The following is a 23606-nucleotide window of genomic DNA, read 5'->3' as shown; positions in this document are numbered from 1 at the left end:
ATCACCTAAAACTAAATATTAATGCTTTAGTACTGATAGCCAAATACAAAATTCTGCAATTCATTTTATGATCATAAATTTAGGGCAATGGATACATTAATATATACGTTTGAAAAGTATTACTAGTGACTAATAGATTTCAACTTGCCTGATTCAAAATCATTCTTGAAGCTTTTAAGAAAATTATATTGAAAGGAAAAGCCAAGAAGGGGTACACAGATTTCTTGTGGTAGTGGTGGATGATAAAATACATTCTTTGTACTGAGTCCTGAACAACGCCATTTTCCTCTGATACTGTAATTAAACTGGAACTTTTAATAACTATTCACCAAGCCCTCGTTCATTCTAGTGTACAAAACATCTGTCTTTCATGACAGCTGGAGTTTAGCAAGAATTCTGACTAAAACCTCATCCAATATAATAAATTGCTTTTGAAAACCATTCTCAGTTCAGTTACTAGTCCTTGGTTTGAACAAAGAACTAAAATGAGAAAGCACTCAGTGAAATGAATCTCTTGAGATTTGTGATTAATTATTTATGATAAATTCACAAGATTAATAAACACTCACATAGCTCCATAGTGCCTCTTATTGACTTTAATAAAGGCCTGATAGCATGCAGTTTGGATTGCTTGTGTGTAAATATGGCTTTGAAATAGCAGATGTACCTTGACATTAAAATCAAACCAATAATTAGAATATTAAGCCTCTATAATTAGGACTATTTTAAGGTGCCTGATTCATTCAATGGAGATTTTTATTCTTTTGTTGATTTTTAACATATTACTAGAAATATTACTATAAATATTTTTCTTTCATTACTACCTGGGCTCAGAAAAGAAAGTGAAAATCCAACTATATTTCAGGAAACAATAAAATGCTTTTTTGTCAATAGAAATCACAATGAATTAGTATAATCACAGTGAGTCACTGCACGCATTATGAATTAGGAACACATGCCACTATGGTACAGATTCTCATTTGTTCTCTGTATTTCATGTCTAAAACTTGTTAAAATTTGTTCAGAAGCTGAAAGGAGCTCACTGCTTCCTGAAAATGTAGTGTGTACTTGCCAAAATAGCCTCCTTAGAATGAGACTGTAAATTTATATAGTAACTTTCTTCCTAAGAACTCATCTTTCGCTGACCCTCACGTTATCTGCATTTACCCTCACTACATCTTTTCGAAATAAATAGGGGTCAGGATTGATTGTTTTCGATACTGCTGAAACGGTGGATCGTTGCCGTCCATGTGATATTCAGAATAAGGTATCAGAATGAAATTCTGCTTCCCTGGATCCACTTCATTCACTCATTCAGCTTCATTTATTGAGCATCTCCCTGTGCTAGGTGCTCTTCTAAGGCTGAAGATGCAGCAGTGACTGTGCTGTAGGAGCACACAGTGGGGTACCGGTAGCCTCGGGGGTTCTAAAGGGGCTTTCCGGAAGAGGTAACCTCCACCTCAGTCCTTTACTGTGCTCTATCGTGTGTTGCTCTAAATAATTCAGTAAGACTCCAGATCATTTCATAGATCTTTGTTTAGTGATCACACATTTAATTATAGTTTGCAGACAGAGGATTAGCTATGTAGCACATACTTAGGTATTTAACTCTTCTCTTCGGATTAAGAGAGTGCAGACACAGGTGTTTCATATAAGTGTTGGCCTCCACACAATCCTGTTAGGATACAGAGAGAGGTAGACTGAGGGTCAAATTCTACACCCTTCATATTCCTTCACAGAGTAAAAGCCTGTTGGGCAGTGTATCATCCTGCAGGACTGTGACTTATCCTGCTCTTCAGTGTTAAGGAGTCCCACTGCCTGTCAATTAGCAATAAGAAATCACCTTGGAGTAGGGGGGGAGATAAATTAGGAGTTTGGGATTAACATAGACACACTTCTGTATATGAAATAGAAACAAGGACCTACTATATAGCACAGGGAACTATATTCAATGTCTTGTAATAACCTATAATGAAAAATAATCTGAGAATGAAGATATATACATATATATGTATTTATATAACTGAATCACTTTGCTGTACACCTGAGCTAACACAACGTTGTAAATCAACTACACTTCAGTTTTTTAAAATGGTTTAAAAACATTAGAAAAGAATGATGCATAGTTAATGCTCTTTTGACATGTATGTAAAGTCTAGTGCATTAGTTCATGTAGCAACCATTTATCATTTTAGTGCCTCAAAAAAAGAAAAGAAAAAATCACCTTTCACTGTGATTAGATGAGTTCCCTGTGTACTCACCATGGGCACATCAGCATGATTATAGACCAAATAGAAATATACCAAATTATAGATCGGTGTCACCCAAGTTATCTAGAGAGACTCTTCTCTTCTTGTCTGATAGCTTCTCCTTATCAATGTGTATCAGGTAAACTGGAAGGGCAAGCTTCCCCACAGAAAGAACTAGCCTGGCCGAGAAAGCAGATGAACTGGGTTCTAGGCTTGGTCCTGATATTTGGGTCCTGAGTTAGTCAGGGAAACAGGCTCTGCAGAGCTGTGCCTCTTTTTACAAGAGGATTCTGTAGCTCAGATTTCTTCCTGCAGCCAGAGGCTGTGCAAATTAATGAAACTCATGCCTATAAAAGAAGCCTCTATATATTTTTAGAATTATTACCTAACTTGAGTTCTTTGTTTTTCAGCCTCTAAAGTATATGAGGTGTGGGCTGTCACTTGGGAAGATTTCTCCATCATCCTGCATTGCTTTGGCAGGCAGATTTTCATTTGAGTACTTGGTTCAATACCAGTTTGGCGTTTAAGCTTGAAACAGGTGCTTCCCAGAGGCTTTTTAAAAGAAAACACAGTTAGAACAAACTAGGGGCCCTTTCCCTGGGGGATTAGTCAGGGCAAGTTCCATCCCTTCATGTGCTATTTCTTCCCCTCTTCCCCCTCCTTAGTCTAGGAAACAGTTCAGAATAAACCAGAAAAACAAATGATCAGGGATGCATAGGCACCAGATGAGGAGATAAGACAGAGGGCTGGGCACTGGAACGGTAAGAGCAAGAAGAAGCAGTGGGGAGTGGGAAGGAAGATTGAGAGAGAACGTAGCCACGGAGCAAAAAAACAGCTTTGACAACATAGCTTTTTTTCTACGAAGCACAGTATAGCATAGGCTGAGATGGTACTTGTACGAAATGGTTTCTCTCTATGTTATTCCTGAAACCAAGATGAAAGGGGAACAACATTTTAGAAATAATGATGATTAAATTTAGGAGGGCAAAGTATCCTCATATTGTCATGCCTGTGTTCTTACTTTTTTCTTTTGGGGAAAGTTCAGTCGTAAAGGTTTGTGCCAAGTATATGGTTAATTTGCCGAGAGGTGGGAGTCAAAGTAAAACAGAGCCTAATTATTATGATTGTTATTGTTTTGTGTTCACATAGCAGTGCCTCTGCTCCAAGGTGCTTAAGATAAGGGAAAATGTAGGAGGAGAGATGTGGTTCGGTACTTGTCATCAATCTGCTGTAACAACCACACAGAAAATCCTCTGTGATTAATGACAAAATGAATGGAACTGTTGAGTGAGTGCACAGATAGTACAATATGTATTGAGTGGGCAAATGTTAAGTGAAAGGAAAAAATGCAAAACGTCATACCGTCTGTACAAGGATTTTCCTGTAGCAGTTGCATTGCAGTAAAAGTGCTTGGATGAAGATGCATTCCACTGAGAGGTAGGAGAACATTTTTATGTGAATAAAGCAAGATCTTACTTAAAAGTAAACTTAGAGGCACTCCTGTTTTCGCTTTTCGCAGTGTGGTTTGGTGTGGTGAGGCACAAGCCTCTGTTAGTGGAAGAGAGAAGCTAGGAAACAATGTCTTTGAGCTGTGAGGTGCTTGCATATTTTGAAAATATGATTTATATGCGTGTGTTCGTATTTGATGACTTGGATAATGAAAATCAATTTGCTTTGTCAATGCTTCCTGGATTAGAATTCCACTATTTGGTCCCTATCCTAGGTAAGACATTGTTTGCAAATTGTGCTACTTGTGAGATGTTGCAGTGGTTGCTAAGGCATTTAAGGTATTGATGAAAGTAAAATGGTTGTCATGGTGACTGATAAAAATAAATGTTGAAAATGCCCTGGGTTCTTTCTTTTCCAGTCTACTAAAGAAAATTGAGCGGGAAACATGGAGGGAGAGTGGTGTTTCATTAATCGCCACTGTAACTCGTCTAATGGAGAGGTTGTTAGATTACAGGTAAGCCAAGCTCACCCCCCCCCCCGCCCTCCCGGTTTTCCAGATATGCTGCGCTCCACTTAGAAAGTCCGAGAGTTAGAATACAGTCGACAATGCCCTTGGGTTAATCACTCAAAGCATTGATAATCAGACCTTGGAACCTTGAGCAGTAAAATAACAGACCTCTAACTAGCTGGTTCTGAGTTTTTTCTTTGTTTTTCCTTTTTTATGTTTTGTTGTGTGGGTTTTGACAGTTCTTTTAAAGTCTCAGTGAATTGAGTTATTAAAGAAATCTTTTTTTTTTCTTGGTGTTTAGACTCACCCATTAGAACCAGTAGATCCATTCATCTTAGGGTGATGACAGTGAAACGGACAATTGTACAACCATGCTGCTTTCTTATAAAAGGAGAGGGGGGATGAAACTCACACCGTTACCTTTCAGAGTCATTTTTTGATTCTGAAATGATCTAAACTGTTGAAGCAGTTCATCCCACTTAAATGCATGGTGTTTTAAGAATAAACGCTTCATTCTCACTGCTGATGGCCAGGCTCAGCAGATCCTTCTCACCCCAAGTAAGAGGTGTGTAATAACACACCGGCACTCCTCCTCTTCCTGGAGCCCCTGCCTGTTGAGAGGGAGCACAGTCCACCTGGTAGTGAAATTCTCAGCGACACCGGTGCTCAGGAGGGTCTGACCGGCCCCCTCCCCAGCCTCTCCCAAGCTCACGCTTCCTGGGGCACTGCCTCTATTCTGCTGAGCCTTCATCTGAACAGCAACTTGCAAATTGCCTCTAGTCTCTGACAGTTCCTTTTTTTTTTTTTCTTCCTAAAAGAACAAACTGTGTTCACCCCTAGGAAGGAAGTTCTGAGTTCTGACTCCTGCTTTCTGTTTTTAGGGACTGCATGAAAATGGGCGAGGTAGATGGCAAAAAGATTGGCTGCACCGTGAGCCTCCTGGTTCGTAAACAATTTCCGTTTTCCTCCTTATATCCTAACGTTTGCTTTTTCACAGAAATACTGTTTTGTTTGTTTTTCAGCCACCATGTGTCTTTATCTGGGTGTTTCTTAGAAGAGCTTAGAAATGTTTTTGCTTCAGGTTGAATTAAATGCCAGAAAATTCCAAGCTTCGAACACTGCAGAATGTTCCCACTGTAAGATCCCAGAGTGATGCCAGGCTTCTCCTGTTGCATCGCTCCTCTGCCCTGGAGTCTTTTGTTGCTCTCCTAGGGAAAAGCATGCTCTCCCTGGAGAAAAGTCTTTGCACTTTTGTGTAGACAGTTTCTTTCTGCCCTTCTTATATGTATTCTAGGTTTTAATAAATATTAATGTTCTTTTCTGAACAAATGACAGTTTCCTATTTAGCACATGAATTTTCACTCTCTAGCTTCTTTGCAAATTAAATCCATAATACCGCTGTTGTTAAGTTGTGGATTATAACTAGGATGACCACATAATTTCTCACCCAAACAAGACGTTTTTGAGAATAAAAATAAATATTGGGTAAGGATAATAGGCTACACCAGAACAGTTCTAGGAACACAAAATTTGTACTGAAATGTCTCATAACTAATTATCAAATAGAATGGTATTCTCACTACAGAGCAAAAGAAGGATTATACATTCACATTCCTTTTTCAAATTTTAATATAGTATAAATTGATGCTCTTGATAATTTACCTTAATCAGATTTAAAATACAGGAATGTGTTGTGACTGCTTTGGTTCTAAATTAGTGAATATCATGGTTTGTTTTTCTTGTTTTGCAGAATAGATGAAACCTCACCATCTATTCTAAGTCCTTGCACAGACAGAATTCTAATTCTTACTCTGATCCATATGAGTCTCTGACATGCCTTTTTTTCTCTATTTGTCTGCACCTGAAAATTTGTTTTGTCCCCCATTCTGATTCTGTCCTGTCTTAGCTCATCGATTTCAGGGTTTTTTTTTTTTTTTTTTTTTTTTTTTTTTGCGGTACTCTCACTGTTGTGGCCTCTCCTGTTGCGGAGCACAGGCTCTGGATGCGCAGGCTCAGCGGCCATGGCTCACGGGCCCAGCCGCTCCGCGGCATGTGGGATCTTCCCGGACTGGGGCACAAACCCGTGTCCCCTGCATCTGCAGGTGGACTCTCAACCACTGCGCCTCCAGGGAAGCCCCAGGTCTTTTTGTTTTGTTTTGTTTATTCCCCTCACAGCCCCTCTTCAGAGCTCAGGATTTTTTGCTTTCTTATGACTGTCTTTTTAATCTGTTTCTCTAATTTGTTTTCTCACTGTACTACATCTCTGAGTATATGACTTTATCCTTTTTTACCACACCTACCACTTCCTCTTCATTTTTGCATTTAATTGTTACACCTCCACCTCCAATATCAGTTGCTAAAAATAGTAAGACCTGAGCATCCTCTATCAGGCCGCCTCTTGTTATGCAGTTTCTTCTGTAATTTTTATCATCAGACCCAACAGTAACCTGCAGGCCATCAGGCCAAGCTCACTGGGTCAACCCATTATCTCTCCTCTTAGCACTTATTTCTAACCTTGAGCACAGTCATTTCCACTTTTAAATTTCCTTTCTGTGCTTTCCCAGCTTTTTGCCAGCCTTTCACCGTGGTCAAGGTCCTCAGCCTGATCTCCTTCCACGTGCCTGCTTGTACATCAGTATTTGGGGAGAAAAGCCAAATGCTCTGTCAGCTTCAGGTTTTCTCAGTTTATCTCCTTAATCTTGGCTCTACCCCAACTCCAAACACAAAGTCTCATAAATAGCCTCAAAGGAAAGACTTTACCTTTTTCCAAAGGAATCGTCTTCCATTGTCTCCATCTCCTTTCACAGCGTCCTCTGTTTAGAGGTACACGAATAAATGTAGACCCTAGGTTCATTTCCTCAACCAGTATAACAGGAGAGATCATTTCCTCGGATGAAAGAATGAATACTTCCACCTAAATGTGTTTATTCTAGTTTCCCAGTAGGAATAAGCCAGTGACTTAATAAATAAAATCAGTGGCCCCATCAATATCCACTTGAGACAATGAATTTATCTTGCTAGTTTTGCACTGACCAAGAATAGTCCTTATCAGACTTCCCTGGTGGCACAGTGGTTAAGAGTCCATCAGCCAATGCAGGGGACATGGGTTTGAGCCCTGGTCCTGGAAGATCCCTCATGCCATGGAGCATGCACCACAAGTCCATGCACCGCAACTACTGAGCTTGCGCTCTAGAGCCCGTGAGCCACAACTACTGAGCCCGTGAGCCACAACTACTGAGCCCATGTGCCGCAACTACTGAAGCCCACGCGCCCTAGAGCCTGTGCTCCGCAACAAGAGAAGCCACCGCAACAAGAAGCCTGAGCACCACAACAAAGAGTAGCCCCTGCTCGCTGCAACTGGAGAAAGCCCGTGTGCAGCAACAAAGAACCAACGCAGCCAAAAATAAATAAATTTATTTTTTAAAAAAAGAATATCCGTATAGAAAATGCTAACATTTTGAAAGCTGTTCTAATTTCAACCAGCACCCGACTACTTATTATTAAAGGACAAAATATATAACTTTGAAGCTAATCTGGTTAGCTTCTACTCCATATGGAAAGCTTTTGATTTCTAGCTGCAATATGGTTCTCTTTAACCACTCACTCCCTCCTAGAGATTTTTCTTAACTTTTTGGAAAGATCAATTCCAGATTGTCTTCAGGAGAGCTCTGGCTTTCTTTACAAGATCAGAGTTAAACTGTAGCATTAGGCTGGTAAAAACGGGTAATCTTTGACATGACTAATACAAGGAAATGTAATTATTGTTTTCTTCTTTGTGTCACTAGTTTTGCCAGACATATGTGAAAGATTCTCATCTGCTGCCTGGAGAGAGCTTTTCTTTTTTTCAAGAACTGTTCATTTACAGAGTGATCACTTATTTGGTTCCCAAAGAAATCCGCTTCTTACCAGAAAGCTATTAGAACAAATTATCCTTTAATAACATAAAAGCCTGCTATGAGGTTGTTAAATTATGTTTATGGTACAACAATTCTTGCTAATTAAAATGATTTTGGTTATAGTAGAGATATAAAGAGCATTGTTTACTTAGCTTTTTAAAGAATGCCAAGACCTACAAGGCACAAGACGAAACGGGGAAGGATAATGGTATAAATTGGAAAAAAAAATTTTTTTATGATGCGTTCAACTAAATGTCAGTGTCTCGAGGTTAGAAGAGTCCTCATACTGAAGAATGGACACCTGTTAGGTAGTGGCCAGAAAGTACATTGACAGAAGTTCCTCGGGCTTTGAGCCCAAGTACAATTTAAGCAGCCACATTGGCTAGTTTGGTCCATTACCAAAGCACCTCTCTAGCTAATCAACTTCAAAAACATTTAGAATTCCTGGCCTTTCCCCCTTAGAAAAACCTGTCACTGCGTCAAGTCACCAGATTTATCCCCCCATCACTATTCATTTTCCCTTCTTCTACACACCAAGTAGTATCTGTCAAAATAACAACAGCAAAAAAATAAAATAAAATAAAATAAATAACAACAGCAGTAGTAATGATAGCAGTTCAGATGGCTTAAGCAGGGATTTCATAATGTACAATGATCTGCTTTCTAAAATTGCCTTATATAGAGTTTCACAGCATCATGCTTTTGCTAGACCCCAACTTCTTACACTTTTGCTCATATGTTTACTAAGTTCAGTGAGGACTAAGGTACTGTCTGATGTGGTAAAGGAGTGTATGTGGATACCTATAAAGTGTACCTTTAAAATGGCAACGTAATGTGTCCAGGTAAGTCAGAGTTGAGTTTTTGGTGACAAATGTTAAAACATTTTAGAGAAGTTTAATAAGATCCAGATACCTTTCTTTAATAAACCAAATATTTTCAATAAGTATGGCCCTGTAACAGTCATTTGAAATAAAATCTCTTATTAATCCCTTTATGTTATAGTCATAAACTGGAAACCTTTAAAATAAGTTTAAAATTAAAGAAATTATCCTTTGACTATCCATGATCAAATTTAATAAACAGGTTAATCTCTTGCATATTTTTAATATTTTTAGTTGAATAGGCTGATTGTCCACTGGCAGTTAAACTAACAAAAAACAACAGAAAGTAACAAATGAAATGTGAATCAGTGGTAATAACATCCCCCGAGGAATTACCAGCCTATTCAATAAATGATAGGTAATGTTTAATACAGACAGTGCTGAGTTAAAAATATGCCACTGGGTCTCCTTACTTAATTTTTTAAAGACATTTATACAGAAAAATTCATCTGTTCTCTTGGTTCAAGTTATCAAACTTCAAGCAGAGTAAAAGGCAGATACTTGCCAAGCTAATTGTTGAGGAATTATCCATGCTTGTACTGCTTTTTATAGAACTTCTATAAGACTGAACTGAACAAGGAAGAGATGTATATACGCTATATCCACAAACTCTACGATCTGCACCTCAAAGCACAGAACTTCACAGGTAATTGTGTCTTTTGGCTCAGGTTGGGGGAAGTGAGCAGGTCACTGGTATATTAAAAATAATAACTCCTCTGTTTTTTTAATTAGCTCTGAGGACTCAAGCATTTCTCCTTTAAAAGTGGAATTTATTTTTAATTAGATTTATGTTTCTAAGTACTCTATGTTTTTAATATATTGGCTTTTTTTTTTCGCTTTATCTCTTTGTGTAGTTTTTTAGAGGTTGCTTTTGGGATTATAAAAAGCAGCTTTTCACGGTCTACTTAAAGTTAGTATTTCACCGCTTCAAGTTAAATATAGGAACTTTACGACCTCCCCACTTTACATTGTAGTGTCATAGGTATTACATCTAGGTACATTGAAAACTCCATCGGATAATGTCATAATTTTTAAGTCATATCTACTTTAAAGAATTTAAGAGGATAAAAATAATCTATTTTATTTACTCAGATATTTACCATTTCTGTTGGTCTTTCTTCATTCCTGAAATTCTCAATTTTCCTCTGTTAACATTTTCATGCAACCTAAAGAACTTATTTTAGTATTTCTTTTAGAGCAGATCTAATAGTGAAGAATTCTTAGTTTTCCTTCATCTTTACTTTACCTTCATCCCTGAAGGAGATGTTTGCTGGGTAGTGTCTTTGTTTGGACAGTATCATTGTTTCAGTACTTTAAAAATGTTGTTTTACTTTCTTCTGGCCTCCATTGTTTCTGTTGAGAGATCTGTAGTCATTGAAATTGTTCCCCTGTATGTAATGTGTAATTGTCTCTGGTTGCTTTCAAGACTTTATGTTCGGTTTTCAGCAGTTCAGTTATGATATATATGGGCATGGTTTTCTTAAACTTTATCCTGGTTGGGTTTGTTGAGCTTCTTGGATCTATAAACTTATTTCCTTCACCAAATTTGGGAAGTTTTCAGGCATTATTTCTTCGAATATATTTTCTGCACTGATTCTCTCTTTTGGGACTCCAGTTTTATGGATGGCCAGTTTTATGACCTTTTGGTATCATTCTATAAGTTTCTCAGACCCTGGTTTGTTTTTTGGTTGTTGTTTTTTTTTTTTTTCACTTTTTCTTCTTGCTGTTTTTCAGATTGGATCATTTCGCTTCATCCATTTTCAAGTCCTTTGCTTCTCCTCTATCATTTCCATTCAACTGTTGAGCCCTTCCAGTGAAATTTTAGTTTTTGTTATTTTTATTATATAATTCTAAAATTCTTATTTAGCTATTTTTTAATAGCTTCAATTTCTTTGCAAAGAACATGTATCTTTCTATTTATTTCACGAGTGTTCACTTTTACTTCAAGTAGCATGGTTGTAATAGCTATTTCTTAGTATTTGCCTATAATTTCAACAACTGAATCATCTTGGAATTGGCATCTGTTATTGCCTTTTCCCTTTGAGATTTGTTTAGTTTTCCTGGTTCTTTGAATGTCACATAATTTTGGATTATATCCTGGGCATATTATATCCTGGGCATTTTGAATATTATGAGAGTTTATCTTCTGGAGAATGTTGACTATTTTTATTTTAGCAGAAAATCAGTTAGTTTCGGACCTCAAGTCCTGAGCCACCTTTTGAAGGTCAGTTTAGTTATCAAAGCCTTTGCAGCACTCTCCTGGTCTTTCCTGCATGTATGTCACCCAGGGAGGGTCTGGGACATGGACATTTATCTATACCATAATTCATTTATCAAAATCTTTGTTATATTGATTCTAGTTCATTCTACACATGTGCAGCTTGGGGGTGAGCCCAGGAAGTCATACACAGAATTTTAAAATTCCTTCCTCCATCTCCTTCCTCTCTCTGATATTTCTCACTATTCCCATCTCCCAGGGGCTCCTTTTCCTAGTACTCTCACTTGATCCAAGCCAAAGTACTCAGAGCCAAGGCTTGATCCTCCACACTATGATGTACTGTGTACAGTTGGTCTCCCTGGGAACAAAGCAGTGAAAGAAAAGAGAAAAATGGAAGCTGTTGCTGCTGCCACTGTGATCGCCCCTATTGTCACACTTCAGGGTTACAGCTTTGTCCCTGGGACTCAGAGTGGACCAGAAGAGTCAAAAGTACTCCATCCCACAGAAGGTCCTCTTCCCAGTCCTCTGACTAGAGGAGCTTTTCTTGGAGCTTTTTCTGTCTGTTTCCATTTGCAGTTCCAGGAGACAGGGAAGGCTAAACCAGGAGATAGAAAAGGCAAAAAATAAAAACAAGGAACTCACCACTCTGTGGTCCTTCTTTTGAGTATTGATTTTCCTGTTCTGTCTACCTTCTCATTTACTGTTCAGAATTCTCCAATAGTTGCTTTACATATTTTGTCTGGGGTTTTTAGTTGAATCAGTGGGAAAGATACACTAGAATGTGCTTACTACATCTTAACGAGAATGAGAACCCTTTAATTGGATTTAGGAACTACAAATCTTAGTCTTTTGCCACACTGTTCTTCCAAAGAACTCCTGAATCATGGTTCCTCCCTCAGCTTTAAAAGAGTAAAGGAACCTTTCTGAAGTGGTGCTCCTGTTCCCAGAATTTAAATATGCCTCTAGCTACAGTTCCACTGTATCACTTAAGAGCATCACTGTTTACTCTTAAACTGGAGACTTCATGATATCTTTGATGCCTCTTATTCATGAAGTGCTATTGGTTCTGCTTCCTAAACATCAAAACCATTTTCTTTTTATTATTTCCAGTTTCACTGCCTCAAATAGGCCTTCATCATCTCTCACCTGGACTGCTTCCTAACTATCCCCAGAGTTACCTCAGCAAACTTTAACCTGCAGACCGGCCAGCTGGTTTTGTAAAGAAAGTTTTATTATAACTGAGCCACACCCACTTAATTGCATATTGTCTAAGGTTGCTGTTGTGCTCCACTGGCAGAGTTAAATAGTTGCAACAAAGTTGTAGTGTGGCCTGCAAGCCTAAATTATTTACTTTCTGGCCCTTTGAGAAAATTTTGCCAACCCCTTCTCTAGATATAACTCTGTCAATTCATGTCTTTTACAAAATAAAGCTCAAACTCTTTATTCAGAGCCCATCATAATTGAACCAACACCTATCTGCTCAGCCTCATCTTACCTCTCGCACTACATTCCTAACTTTTATCCTTAAGAGCCAGCTCCTATATCATCTTTTCCATGAAGTTTTTACCTTTCTTCACCTCCCTCATCAACTCCATGACCCAGCACTCCCTGCCATGGGCTGAGTTGATATTTCCAACTCTTTTCCCATTGCAATTTTTTCAGATTTCCATTAAAACATTTATCATGTTGTTTTTATTCATAGTTATATAAGTATAGTTATAGTTACATGTATATGTATGTGTGTGTGTGTTAATAGGTACATAGGTAGGTAGTAGAGAGATCTTTAATTGAAGGGTAAGTTCCTTGAGGACAGAGATGATATTTTCTTCTTCTTAGTCTTCTCAGTTCTTTGACTGAGTGCCTAGCAGTGTGAGATTTAAATAAATGCATTACTAATGAATGCACTCAATGAGATTTTAATACCCTGAGAGCAGATTTCTCTCCTTCAATACTGGTAATTCCTTAATCACTGAGGAAGCCCCAGTATCTCTTCACACAGATGTGCTGATAGTTTTGATTAAATAAACTAAGATTTTTGTCTGGGAGTTTAAGTGGTCATTTTAAAGTAGTTTGTAGCCAATTTTTGAGAGAAATGGTGAACCTAGTTTTTCTATCTGTGAAAACAACCTAGTAGACTTGTTTTATTTGAAAGTCCATAAAAAAAAAAAAAAAGAAAGAAGAGAGGGAAATGAGGAAAAGCTCTTGCAGATATGTAACAGATACATTTTGGTTTTCTGAAAATCCAAATCTGTCTATTTTGGAAACGAATAAATCTTTTTTCTTTAATTTCTTTACTCAGCTTGCAGTTTTTATGTTCCCCAAAGTCATAAGAAATAAGTTCTTTTCCTATGAAACATTTTTCTTATTTCTCTTCTGTCCTCATTTTTGTGTGTCCTTGGAGAAAGTGAAATTGATGGAAAAAATTCTCTATCTTTATAGGATTCAGTTTAAATGGCTTAACCCTTTCCAGCCCTCTGTGACAGTGCCCTCCATTACTTGATTCATCTCCACTCTTCTCCTGTGTTATTTCTTTTTGCATATTGGCGTCCTCATTGTACACATCTCAAAATGATGGAATGAGATAGCCCATATTTAATTATGTGATGATGCCTTTTCAGAATTATAAACACTTTTAAAAACATTGTCTATTGGAAATTTTGGATGTGATTCATCCTTCTCTTTTAAATATGTAGTATTGTCTTCTAAAGATGTAGAGGAATAAGTATATAATGTATAATAAAACATCTACAATTTGTTAATGTGTTCAAACAACCTTAGTAGTCTGCTGTTAACACCTCAAAGGCATACATGTTTCCTTTAATGCTTCCTTTACACACACTGTTTACCTCAGGTATACATCATGATTTTCCCGAATCAAATTCTGAAACAGGTGTAATTTGTTTTCACACCTTTCCCGTGTCACCATTCTGTCATTTTTCAGCTTCCTCTGCTGGCCCACCAATGCTTACTTGTTTTTCCACAATTCTCAGGGGCAAGTCACCCACACGTGACCTTCCAGCCATCCCCTGGACCTTACCAGGGCAAACATGATTTGGAAAGCAGTTTAGGGATTAGAAACTCTTCATTGCTCCCCCTTTTTTTCACTTTTTTATTGTGGTAAAATATGCATAACATAAAATTTACCATCTTACCTATTTTTCAGTGTACAGTTCGGTGGCATTAAGTACATTCACATTGTTGTGCGACCATCACCACCATCTGTCTCCAGAACCAATCTGAAACCCTGTACCCATTAAACAATAACTTCCCATTTTCCCCTCCCCCAATCCCTGGGAACCACCATTCTACTTTCTGTCTCTGTAAATTTGACCTTCATTGCCTTTTGGGTGCCACCCTGTGGTCAGCTGCAGGCTTCAGCTGTGGGGAGTGAGGAACCTCAGTCCTCACCCCTCCCCCTTTTCACTGTGACATGGTTAGTCTTAAGGGTATTTTTTGAGTGCTCAGGGAGACACACAAGAAATTTGAGAGACAAAGATGATAATTCCTGAGCTGCGTCACTAAGAGAAAATAGGAGTTATTTAGTAGCTAAAGCGGAAAGGCTTGAAGGAACAGGCTGTGAAGGACCATAGGTGTCAGTTGGTGTGATAAGTGAGGGGAACCTTAGTTTGTTCGGATAACACAAGCAAAGAGTGTGGATGGAAAAACAAAGTCACACATGGGGTTTTCTTAGGTGCTTGGCATGATAAGAATATGTGGGTAATTAAAGATTAGGAAATTATCTCAGGAGGCCTCAGAGAAAAGTAGAAGGCTATTCAAATACAGCACAGCTCTGGTGATCTGGTTATTATCATCACCATTCTTGTCCTCTGTAAGGCAGTCTTCCATGGCAACCTGCGTTGTGGTGATTCAGCTGTTTCTGCATCCACTTATTAACCAACACCCTTTAGCGGATATTCCCTCTCTCCATCTCACCACAAGAAAGGGTTTGTCCAGTGCCCAAGCAAGAGAAACCACCTCTGTCCCTGGTGGGCAGCTGCCTCTGGGTCAGGATGCATCTTGTTTCATTCAGCAAAAGCTGATCATGGGGTCAAGGGGGCTGGAGGCTTCTTAGGAGAGACAGTGGCGGGCTCCTTCTTACATGTAATAAGTGGAGGAACAGTGGGAATATGTGAGCGGAGGGACCATATCATGGGCAGCCTTCTCTGTCACTTTAGGAAATATAGATTTGTTCTGTTAGTTACTTAGCATCATTGGCTAGTTTTAATCAGGGGAGCAATGTGATCATTTGCAGTGAAGGAAAGTCATATTGGTAACAGTGCACAAACTGAATGCTGGGGGATAAGAGACTGCTGGTGGGTGATGAAAGCTTTTGCTACAGTCATTGAAGCTACAGGATTGAGCTCACCAAAGGTAATGAAAGAGGAAGAACGGCCAGAGCCTGTGCCTTACAGGACTTCTACACTTGAGAGAAAAGAGAAAAGTGATAGGAATCTAGCTCTTTATCACAACTATATGTTATATATTGAGATAGCCAAATCATAGTTCTAGAACTTGACATGTTACTTAAGAGCTCTATGTGTAGTTATCCATAAAGCAAATAAGTGAAAAAAAGAATTACCATTTATGGATATTATGGTAAAAGCTCCTACTGTGTCTTTTGAGACGTGTGTGGAGGTGGTAGTTAAATGAATAAATAACATAAGGGTTTGTTCATTTTATTCAATGCAGTAAACGAGTTGGCTATTATAGTGTTAGATTATTATTAATATAGTCCTTCATTGGTGACAGTGAATTCTGGTTCCTATTCTTGATGTATTTGGCCATATTTATGGTTCAGGAAAAGAAGAGACCTGCAGAATAGCAAGTATTCTATTAAATACACTACGTGTCAACTATGCTTAAGCCTGTGGGTCACCATTTTCACGCGTGTGTAAACAATGTCATCTCTTTTCATGTTTCCCCAAGAAATTCCAACCACACCAAACATGTCATGACTTCAGCAGCCATTACTGAAGATTTGTTGGGACTAACCATGGGGGTCATAGCACACAGCCCCCGCAGTTTGTTCTCTCTCTCTCTCTCTCTCTCTCTCTCTCTCACACACACACACACACACACACACACTGTTTATCCAATACTTTTACTCTTTCTTGTCCTTCCTCTGTTGCTAGATTTTAAATTTTTTTCTTCTCTGAACTCGGCTCCTCTCTAGCTTTGCCCCTCCTAAATTCTGCCTGTACCCTGACCCCCCCGCCAACACACACACACACACACACACACGCACCACTCTCAGATTTTTCAGCCTTTTATTATCCAGGAGAATTTAGCTATCATTTTGTGCTTCCTAAGCATGCCCTTTGGAAGATGCCCATAGTCCCACTCCAAGGGATTTACCCGTGAACTTTGTAGCAAACAAAGACATGTCTCCCCTACCTACATCTTTGAACCAGCTACAGAGATACCCTTAAACATTTTTATTTTTATTATCCTATGCTGGTAGCATATGAACGTTATGGGGGGGGCAAAAAGGAGGGAAGGAGAGAAAGACAGAGAGAATAAAGAGAACCAAAAGATCAAACACAAATCTCTGATAATTCCATCTCCCAGGGGAACTCATCATTCATTAACCTGTTGCATATATTCTGGACATTTTTCTTTAGTATCGTGACATTCAGAAAATAGTGTTTTCTCCAATTTGTCCCTAACCAGCCCCGTTTGAAGGGAGGTTCTTTGGGGTCCTGTCTCGATCATCACCTTCCCACTTGAATTTCAGAGGCCGCGTATACTCTGCTGTTATATGATGAGCTGCTGGAATGGTCTGATCGGCCCCTCCGGGAGTTCCTGACCTACCCCATGCAGACAGAATGGCAGCGCAAGGAGCACCTGCACCTCGCCATCATCCAGAACTTTGACAGAGGCAAGGTAGGTGGCCCCGCCCACCCGTGGCATCTCCCAAGGTGATTGTCACATTTCCTTTAGTTCATTGATGGCCACCTCTTCAAGCAGGGGCCCTCGAATTTCAATGTGCGTTAAAGACTCCACAAAGAGTTTATTGAAATTAAGATTCCCAGGCCCTACTCCTGGACATTCTGATTAAGTAAGTCTGGCTTGAGGCAAGGGATTCTGTAATTTTAACAAGGACTCCAGGAAATTCCAATGTGTATGAACATGGGACCCCACCTTGATTAACACTGATCTAGAGGTTTTGACACCCAGGCATTTTATTATCTGAAAAACCATTATCACACCTCACTCAGCTCCCCAAATTGGCATGTAGTAATCTGCCTCCTTCCACTTTTTTTTTTAAGGTAAAATAAATGAAACTAAATTTGTTTACAGCATTGTATGACACCCCGTCATATACTGAGAGTTGCCATGGGGTGTTGAAAACCTCCCTGAGCTAATAAGGCAATTCAGCACATCACCTCCCTGCCCCCTGCTCCCTCTTCAAGGGTTTGCAGTGCTCTTGAAGAAAAATAATTGTGAATCTGACCCCAGTTGATCTGAACACTTGGATGCTTTGGTGATATGTGTCTTAGATTTACATATATCTTCCAAAGTGCCAAGGTTAAACAGGAAATTAAAATACAACCAGTGGCTCTCGTTCTCTTATAAGACATAATTGGGTACACCTAAAAATTTGATGAAAGGGAATTGCTTCTTTCCTATCCTCTTCTATTATTTATCAAACTACACTGACATATCGTTCGTTACGTTAATAGCAAAGAAATGCCTCTGTGCCCTCCTGCAGTAAAGTTTCCACCCTTAAGATAAGCTGTTACAAAACCTCTGGCTGCATCTCTTGGCCCATTCTCAGGAGCTTGTGCTGGATCAGGGCTTGGAGGCTACGGCCCATGGGTCAAATGGTTCACTGACTGTTTCTGTTCAGCCCACAATCTAAGAATCACTTTTACATTTTTAATTGGTTGAACAAAATCAAAAGAAGAATGATTTGACATGAGAAAATTACATGAAGTTCCCTTTTCATTGTCTATAAAGTTTTATTGGAACCCAGCCAAGCTCATGTGTGTCTATACAGATGTGTTTTCATGATTTAACAGCAGTTGAGTGGTTGTGACAATGGCTGTATGGTCCACAAAACCTAAAGTATTTACTGTTTGGTGAAGAAATTTGCTGATACCTAAGCTGGATCAAAGGATTTCTGCATTTCTCCTTAGAGTAACCAGCTGAGTTAAAACCTCACAACTTCCAAGTGAAATTGGGCCAAACAAGGAATCCACTGTGCCAGTTGTGGAAAATTGGGCCTTAGGGGTCGGTGGCACTTCCCCCACCCCAGCACTGAGGGCCTGTTTATTCGTCTCCTTGACCATTGTGGAACAGCAGTTATTTCAAGATGATAATTTTGTTTCTTTGTTTTTTACCTATAAATTATTACTTTTTAAAAAAAATTTATTGAAGTAGAGTTGATTTACAATGTTGTGTTAATTTCTTTGGTACAGCAAAGTGACTCAGTTGTACATATATTTTTTTTCATATTGTTTTCCATTATGGTTTGTCACAGGCTATTGGATATAGTTCCCTGTGCTATGCAGTAGGACCTTGTTGTTTATCCATCCTATATATACTAGTTTGCATCTGCTAAACCCAAACTCCCATTCCATCCCTCTCCCACCCCCACACCCTTGGCAACCACGTCTGTTCTCTGTGTCTGTGAGTCTGTCTTTGTTTCATAGATATGTTGATTTGTGTTGTATTTTAGATCCCACATACAAGTGATATCATATGGTATTTGTCTTTCTCTTTCTGACTTACTTTGCTTTAGTGATAATCTCTAGGTTCATCCGTGTTGCTACAAATGGCATTATTTCATTATTTTTGATGGCTGAGTAATATTCCATTGTATGTATGTATCTATCTATCTATCTATATATATATCTCTATATATACATACCTCATCTTCAACATGATAATTTTGAAATGATGCCAGGAAATGTTGTTTTTGTGCCATATGTTAATGATTTATGGTGGGTTTTCATTTCCCACTCTCTAAAGATTTTTAATAGTTAACACGTTAATTACATGCTGTTTTCATGCATAAAATTGCAGTGGTACCTTAAGGGTAGGTTATAAAGGTTAAGAAGTAAGGCTTGATCATCTGAAAGCAGTCACCTCCTGACCTCTGGCTGGAAGTTAGTAAATGTTGTGAGATCATGAACATTTATGTCATTCACTTGTCCACAGTGTTGGGAGAATGGCATCATCTTGTGCCGGAAGATTGCAGAGCAGTACGAAAGTTATTATGATTATAGAAACCTGAGCAAGATGAGGGTAAGGTACCTGGATGCATCCTAATTGGGTTACGGAATCCTTTTTTGCTTAGCTTTCCAATATGACGCTATGAAATTAGCTTTGTGATAGTCTTGATATGTCTTGCAGAAAGCTTTTCAAAGATGCCTTTCCTCTGAAGCATACTCCTCTATTTATACAGAGAAATAGCATGTTGATCTGTGTGATTTTTCTGATTAATATACAAAAAGGGAGCCCTTGATCTATTCTAAACACATCTGACATATGAAATATAAAATTTAACCCAAGATAAATACTTTCAGTTTGTTGAGGAAACTCTCCACACTATTAGAAGAGCTTGCCACTTGCACACAAATCTCTGTAACAATGTACCATTCTTAGTCCCATAATCTGCACAGCAAAATAGTAAAAATGACTAGCTGACACGTTTTTAAATATTTGGGGGTTAACTTCTATAGGTGTCAAATCTTTTTCACTTCAGAAATATGTTTTTATTTGCTAAACTGAAACCAAGGTCTTAGTACCCAAGAGCCCAAGGACTCTAATATTTTGTGCCCCTGAACAAATGTTTTTTACCTTCTTTTATTTCAAATTCATGCAAGTCCCTCTGGTACTCCAAGTCCTATTCTTTAAAGTCATGAACATTTGGTGTCATCTTGTAACACTTAAGCTCTTCAGTGTTTCTAAAACAGGATCCAGCTTTTATATATACATTTTTTAAAAAGATGATTATGTTTCCTTTTAATTCTGAGGTAGCAATTTAAGAGATGATCTCATAAACCTTTAACAGCTCAAAATCCCTTACACCACAAGTAACTTTTTCAGCTGGCAGGAGCTGGCCCTGTACTTTTGGCATAGTATTTCATGTCAGCAGTTCATCGATATTTCTCCTAACATCAAAACCAAGGAGGAAAAACCTTGTTTTAACTTCAGTCCATCATGCTGGCACTGGCAGGCACTGCAGTTTTATATAAAAATGTTGTTGTGCTTCTCTTGGCATCCTGTCCCTGGAACAGAATCGAGGTTACAGTGTTTACCCATTAGAGCCCTTGGGTGCCATAGTCACTAAGATTTTTATAAACCCAAGGCATTGCACTTCATGCCAACTGCTCTTTTGGGAGCTGTTACTGGGGGTGGGGGAAGGGGGAATGTTTTCAAGTGACATATTAGTCTTTCTGTGGAAACCCTGGGGATGATAATACCATGAATGGGAAACCATAAGCTTTATGTATTTCGTAGTTCCAACCTTGTCAAAGACACATTTAAGAGCTTTCAGCCCAGACAGCACTTTGCACTATGGACCCCCTTTGGTTTGGTTTATTGGTTTATCCCTGTCCAACCTGTACAAGGTTGCACCTTCCGAATGTCCCAAATTACCATGACCCAGGAAAACCAAATCCACAGGTGAGTACGAGAATTCTCCAGAATTTGCCTCTAACAGTTCATGTTAATTTTTATCTTATTGTGAAGAAAATATTTCCTCAATAGACCAGGTGCATAGAAATCATTCTCCCTGGTGAGAACATGTAATAATATACTCGATCCTTTAAAGCAGGGGTCAGGAAACTGCAGCCTGTGTGCCTCGCAGAATTGAGTAGTTGTGACAGGGACCATGTGGCCTGCAAAGTCTAAAATATTTATTGCCTGGTCATTTACAGAGTAAGTTTGCTGATCCCTGCCTTAAAGCACAGAAAGGGAGTCAAACCTTCTTTTCTGCAAACTGAACTAAAATGATGTTCTCCTTTTTATAGAAGAAATATCCTCTTCTATAAAGTGGTAGAGCTAAAAGGTGAGATAAAATGATTAAAATTTCCCCTGTTCTTTGCTAGATGATGGAAGCCTCTTTGTATGACAAAATTATGGACCAGCAACGTCTTGAACCAGAGTTCTTCAGAGTTGGATTTTATGGGAAAAAATTTCCATTTTTCTTAAGAGTAAGTAATACACTATTTAATTTGCTTTTATACTTCCAATATAGATATCCCAATCAAGCAAACTAAGATCTGAATGACATTTTATCCTTTTAAGACAGGGTAAAATAACGTCATGAGATTTTCTTTTAACTCTGTAGTTTGCAAACACACTCATCTAGAATGACTTGTTTTGAGTAATTTCCCAAGATTTCAAACAATCATTTGATTTTTCTTCTTAAGTTTCTAAGCTTACTATATCTTATGAGCAGTCTCTGGCAATTACAGTTGCTTCCCCTGTGTGATAGAGAGTCTCTCTTCAGAATGCGGTTTCCGTAGAGTTAACATTCAAGAGAAATAGCTGGAGTTGCAGAAAACATAGCGGTTTCACATTATGTGCAAACTCTTCCTCCAGAATCACGTGAAGAGCATTGTTTGGCCTAGTCGATTCTGTGAAAAGCTAAGTGGCACCCAGCAAAGAGATGCAATTTATTGCTAGTAGAAACTATTTCTACAAAGGAAAATTTTCCAGACTCTCTAAGGTACCTACTGGATAGTAAAATACTTGATTCCATTCTCACCATTGTTCACACTGTACCAAGTAGTCTCTTATGTGCTTGAATACTTATATAACATTTCGATAAGTAACATCCCACTTACACTTGCTTACCTAAAAGCATTGGTTGGGAGAGGGAATTCACCTCCCCAAGCAACTAAGGAGAAGTATCTAGGATAATTTTGTAACACTGAGTGAATTCATTACAAGCTTTAAATCTCAATATACAAATATTTTGGTATTTGTGTTGCCCTAAATACCTTGCTTTAACTGTCAGTACCTATGGATAGGTACAGGATGGGGGTACTTGAAGGTGAACAGAAAGGAGAAAGATTTGACTTCATTGTTTCTTTAATAATCATTAACTTACCTGCCTTTCAGAATAAAGGTTTTATATATATAAAACCTTTATTCATATATATATATATATATATATATATATATATATATATATAAAATACCCAAACACCATAGGCAAAGATTGATTTAGTATTACATAGAACAAATGCTCAAATAACAAATTAATCATCTTTAACTGATTGAAATGACCGTGTATTTGGGTGCCACGCAGACATAAGTAAAATCTCTTTGTTGGATTAAAGAGGAGCCACATGATGTACCCGGTCGCATTGTTGGCTCTGCAGATGGACCTGCCTGAAGACAAAGGAAAACTTGATTCCAAATAAAAAATAGTGGCAAACTCAGAACAGATGCTGAATTTGAAAGGCTACATCTTGAAAATGGACATGCTTTTCCTAGGCTGTCATCAGCCACCCCCCACAGAGGACACAGGGCCTGGGTCCAAGTTCTGAGGGGAAGGAAGGGCGTTCTAGAGCTGTGAGCAGCACAAAGGGCCGAGACGCCACAGGAGGGTCCAGACATGACTCTGCTGCTGCAGACCCACTTCCTCTCTTGGCTCAAAATCATGCAAAGATGATGTTTTCTTATCGTACTCAGGGCTACCTGATCCATTATGCGCAGCAGATACAGTGTTTAGAGACCATATTATTCTTAGATGGCCCATAAAACTGTTTTAACTTCTTTTAAAAATCAGAAGAAAAAGTGAACTTTTTTTGATTTTTTTTTTGATGTGGACCATTTTTAAAGTCTTTATTGAATTTATTAAAATATTGCTTCTTTTTTTTTTTTTAATGTTTTGGTTTTTTGGCCATGAGGCATGTGGGATCTCAGCTCCCCAACCAGGAATGGAGCCCACACCTGCTGCATTGGAAGGTGAAGTCCTAACCACTGGACTGCCAGGAAAGTCCCAGAAAAAAGTGAACTTTTAGGTTAAAGAAAATGTTATAGTATATATTATAATGTATATTATACATTAGATTATTATTCATCTATTTGTCTTTATACCAAATGAGTCATACAATATGATTTTTAATATTTTTTATAGAGAAAGCAGCCCACAAAATGGTTGTAGCCCTGATCAAATTCTGAATTCAGCTAGCAAGTGTATTATGAAGTATCCTAGATGTCTATCTAGTATGTGTAATTAGTATTAATTAAAAGTGTAAAGTTTTTAAAAATCAGAAGCAGTTTAGGAGCCATAATTTTAAAGGGAATTTAGCAAATTAGAGGACTGCATCGGCTAATAAAATGAATTTTGTTAAAAAGTCAATTGGAATAAATCGATCTCTGTATCACTGTTCTTTCGAAAACAGCTTTTCCAGAAATAAATGGCATTTCCTTCAAAATGAA

At 38.4% G+C, this 23606-nt stretch overlaps 1 protein-coding gene across 2 annotated transcripts in view; it reads left to right on the top strand.

Annotated features, from left to right (window-relative positions):
* DOCK4 (dedicator of cytokinesis 4) overlaps window positions 1-23606 on the top strand; it is a 498051-nt gene that overhangs the window by 441783 nt on the left and 32662 nt on the right. For both annotated transcript variants that reach the window (XM_060108913.1, XM_060108912.1), the window contains exons 33-38: window positions 4117-4212; window positions 5088-5148; window positions 9536-9629; window positions 16936-17084; window positions 19365-19451; window positions 21260-21364. In XM_060108913.1, the coding sequence (XP_059964896.1) occupies window positions 4117-4212; window positions 5088-5148; window positions 9536-9629; window positions 16936-17084; window positions 19365-19451; window positions 21260-21364 (592 nt within the window). The remainder of the gene's footprint in view (window positions 1-4116; window positions 4213-5087; window positions 5149-9535; window positions 9630-16935; window positions 17085-19364; window positions 19452-21259; window positions 21365-23606) is intronic.

Source organism: Mesoplodon densirostris, chromosome 9, assembly GCF_025265405.1.
Source record: "Mesoplodon densirostris isolate mMesDen1 chromosome 9, mMesDen1 primary haplotype, whole genome shotgun sequence".
Taxonomy (NCBI): domain Eukaryota; kingdom Metazoa; phylum Chordata; class Mammalia; order Artiodactyla; family Ziphiidae; genus Mesoplodon; species Mesoplodon densirostris.
Note: the sequence above shows the minus strand (reverse complement) of the source record. Positions and strands in the feature narration are given on the sequence as shown.